Genomic DNA, 3,543 nt, shown 5'->3' with positions numbered 1-3,543 from the left:
GCCACGCAGAGTTTCTGGCTATCCGGGCCGCAGGGGGTGCCGTCCAGCACGCGGCCGAAGCTGTGGTAGAAGGCGTGCCCCTCGGCCAGGCAGTTGAGGTCGCACTGGTTGGGTGCTGGGGACGGGAGTGGGAGTTGGGCTAGCCAGGGCACCTCTATCCCAGTGCCCGCCTTCCTGTCAGCTCCCTTGCAGATAGATGTAGCTGAGAGACTTAGCCCAAGTCACACAGTGACACAGAAGATCCAGGGCTTTGCCTCCAGCCCCTGGGACTCTCCCAGGTAAGTGTTCTGGGATTGGATTCATTCCCTCACTCATTGGTGCATTTACTCAAGTCAAAGCCTGACATTTGGACCTTAGCTGCTATCCATTATCCGTATGACCTACCCATTCTTCACTCCCCAAACACATTTTGCAACCTACTATTTTCCAACTATTGTTCTGGCCCTGGACTGCATGATAGGCTGAACTGACCTTGAATTCTGCACCCAGCAGGTGCTCAACAAAAAGCGTTTGTCGGTGCTGAGCCCCAAGGAGCCTGAGAGTGACTGCCCTCCCTGAGAGCGGCCTCTGCCTGACAGCAAGGCACAGCAGGCAGTGTGCTCACACCCGCTGACCCACAGCCTGCTCCCTGCTCCTTCCACGGACGCTCCCTCGGGCTCCCCCCTCCCCGAGCCTGGTTGGCAGGTTCTGCCTGGAGCAGAGCCCTGGTGGCCCTCTGAAGGGGGAGACTCATGCATGTTTCTTCCAATTCTTAGAGAAAAGAAAAATGAAAACAAGTTATGAGGTTGATGACTGGAACTTCCTCCACTTCCTAGGCCTGTCTTCTCTGTGTCTGCCCCCACCATGGTGTCTGAGCTGCCTGTCTCCCTTAAATCTGGAGGTGCACTGCCCCGGGCACACAGTTATATAACTAGCTATTTTCAGCTCAGTGCAGCAAAATATCCTGCTACTGGAATAAGTTTGAGAACTGTTGGCCTCCACATACAGCTCCAACTAAATCCTTGGCCTGGTGTTCAGCCCTGTGCAGAATATACCCTGTCTCCCTCTGCCCTGCTTGACAGCCACACCTGAAGTTTCCTGCTCACCAACTCCTACCTATCCTCCAAAGCCTCAGTGCTAACGCCCCTCCTCTTCCCTACCACCCAGATCACCCTTCCTTCTAGCAGCCACTGCTCTCTACTAGATCCGAGTTGCTTCTCAGAGCCATAGGAGGGCAGGCTACTCACCGCCATAAAAGGGTATCCATTGGTAGGTCTTCTGCGTGTCCAGGAGAGGGTGGCGATTGTAGAGGGCACACTGGAGGTCTCGGAAGGGCACAGCTCCTGGGGGACAGTCCTGGGGATGTAGGTGAGTCAGTGTCTAGGCCAGTCGTCACGGAGCCCACAGAACCAGATAAGAATTTGGGGGGCGGGTGTGCATATGAAAGGAGAGGGGCTTTAGGGAAAACTTGAGGACCTGGGAGGTGGACAGAATTTACCAGCAACTGGCAGAGACGGTATTCATGGGTGTCCCCCCAGCACGACTCTTCCTCAGAAAACCTATGGGGGTCACAGTGGCCACAGTGTAGTCAGGACCCCAGGACTCCCTCCAGAGGGCCTGCCTGCCAACTCCACCCACATTCCAGATGGATCATGGGATTGAAAGCCACAGCATGTGTGGGCAGGCAGAGGGAGCGGCCAGGGGCTGGGCCAGGCTGTCAAGAGAAGACGGACAGGGACCCAGTCCCGTCCCACCTGGCTGAACCCCAGATGCTGCTCACCGGATGCAGTGGCGGCTGCGCACAGAGACGCCTCGCCCACAAGTGCTGGAACAGCCACTCCAGGAGCCCCACAGAGTCCACTCATCTGGACCCTACTTGGAGTGAAATGGGCACCGTGAGTCTGGAGGGTGCCAGCGCCCCCTGCATCGGAGCTGGGCTGCTGTGCCCCCGCCCCTCTGCGTTCATGGCCCCTCTTACCTGAGCACTGCCCCCCAAACCACAGGTCAGGAGTGTCCACAGCAGAAGCGGGAGGGTCCAGAGGGGTTGGGGTCTGAGGGAGCAGAAGGGCTCACTCTAGCTGCCAGGTGGCCAGGGGCTGAACCCCAGCTCTGCTAGACTGGCTGTGGTTTGGGGGAGTAATTTAACCTTCCCGAGCCTCAGTTCTCATCTCTGGGAAATGGGTGATAATAGAGGCCTCCCTGCAGGAAAGCTTGGGGGCTTATAGGATGAGGGAAGGAAAACAAGGGGTGCAGAGCCTGGTGTGGGGGGGAGTTCAGATAATGGTCGGTTATCAGGGTCGCCTGTGTGGGCTCGTCCTGCGCACGGCAGGGCTTAGTCAGGGCTCAGAATGGGAGGGGTCACTCCAGGGCCAGGAGCCCTGAGCGCTGCCCATCGTCGTTGCTTCTACCTTACTGTGTGGCTGGGGGCCGGCCACTCCGACGCCACAGGCCTCCGCTTCCCCATCTGTGCAGTGGGAACCAGCGGGCTCAGTCCAGGCCTCTAAGACCTTGCAGGAGGCACAGCGTCGGGGCTGAGCCAAGGGCCTGGCCGGCAGGGACTCCTCAGCTCCCAGACCAGCGCCAGCAGGGAGCCCACGGCCTGGGGGAGGGCTGGGGCCGGACGACCTGGGCCTGGTCCAGGTGGCACTTCATGGCCTCCCGTGCACACGGTGGGGCATGGAGCACCAGGCTGCCTGCAGAGGCAAAGGGGCACTGATGAGGGGCGCAGGAGCGTGGGCGAATGGGGGATGGGTGGCTGGGGCAGCAGATTCTCCTGACCTAGGCCTCTGCCTCCCATCTGTCACTTGGTGTCCACAAGGGGGAGGATGAAGTCACTTGCCGTCCACACCCCCCAAGTGACCAGGCCTTGGCAGAGAAAGGGGGAGGGAGGAGGCCACCTTTTGAGTCCACAAACCCAGTGGAGCCCATGCTTCTGGACCCTGCTTGTGGAGAAGCTGGCACCGTGAGGGGCAAGCTGATGCCCCCCACGCTGTGGGCTGCAGGATCAGAGAGCCTGGAGGTGAGCTGTGACAGAAGGGCAAGCAAGACATCTGGAGTCCTGGGCAGCAGGAGAGGGCTGGCTGCACCCAGGGCCCTCGTGGCCTCGGTTTCTCTGGTTTTCAGGCCCTCCTGGCTCAGCAGGACTATGGAGCTCCAAGTGCTGAGAGCAGGGAGGCCAGGAAGGGGGACAGTCACCCTTACCACTCCCCGAAGTCCCCTCTGGGAGGAGCAAAACACATAAAGTCCAGCTGGTGACTGGGTGCTGGTGACTGGCGGTGCGACCCGGGCCGGGAGGAGCCCAGCTCGCCTCAGTCTCCAGCCTCAGTCTCCAGCCTCAGTCTCCCAGGGAGGAAGTGGGCATAAGCTTCCTCCCCCTGAGGACTGCTGCCCGGCCACCCCCCACCCAGGCCGGGTCCAGGGAGGGCAGGAGGCGCCGGCAGAGGTAGTGGGGGGATAGGAAGAGGGACTTACCGGCAGGCAGCGCCCAGGAGGCACGTCCTGGCTCCCCCGGCGGCACCCGGGCAAGCGGAAGCAGCGGGGCCCGCGGGAAGGGCGGGGGGAACC

At 60.7% G+C, this 3,543-nt stretch overlaps 1 protein-coding gene across 1 annotated transcript in view; it reads right to left on the bottom strand.

The window, feature by feature from the left end:
- Positions 1–2,494, bottom strand: part of ADAMTSL5 (ADAMTS-like 5) — a 6,554-nt gene extending 4,060 nt beyond the window's left edge. The window contains exons 1-6 of the mRNA XM_012729427.1: positions 2,388–2,494; positions 1,958–2,030; positions 1,760–1,851; positions 1,478–1,538; positions 1,227–1,335; positions 20–115 (exon numbers count right to left, since the gene is read on the bottom strand). Coding sequence (XP_012584881.1) covers positions 20–115; positions 1,227–1,335; positions 1,478–1,538; positions 1,760–1,851; positions 1,958–2,030; positions 2,388–2,443 — 487 coding nt within the window. The 5' untranslated portion in view covers positions 2,444–2,494. The remainder of the gene's footprint in view (positions 1–19; positions 116–1,226; positions 1,336–1,477; positions 1,539–1,759; positions 1,852–1,957; positions 2,031–2,387) is intronic.
- Between the last annotated feature and the right edge of the window lie 1,049 nt (positions 2,495–3,543).

Source organism: Condylura cristata, unplaced genomic scaffold (assembly GCF_000260355.1).
Source record: "Condylura cristata isolate star-nosed mole 26May11 unplaced genomic scaffold, ConCri1.0 scaffold00025, whole genome shotgun sequence".
Taxonomy (NCBI): Eukaryota; Metazoa; Chordata; class Mammalia; order Eulipotyphla; family Talpidae; genus Condylura; species Condylura cristata.
The sequence above is the reverse complement of the archived record's forward strand: the minus strand, read 5'-3'. Positions and strand labels throughout refer to the sequence as shown.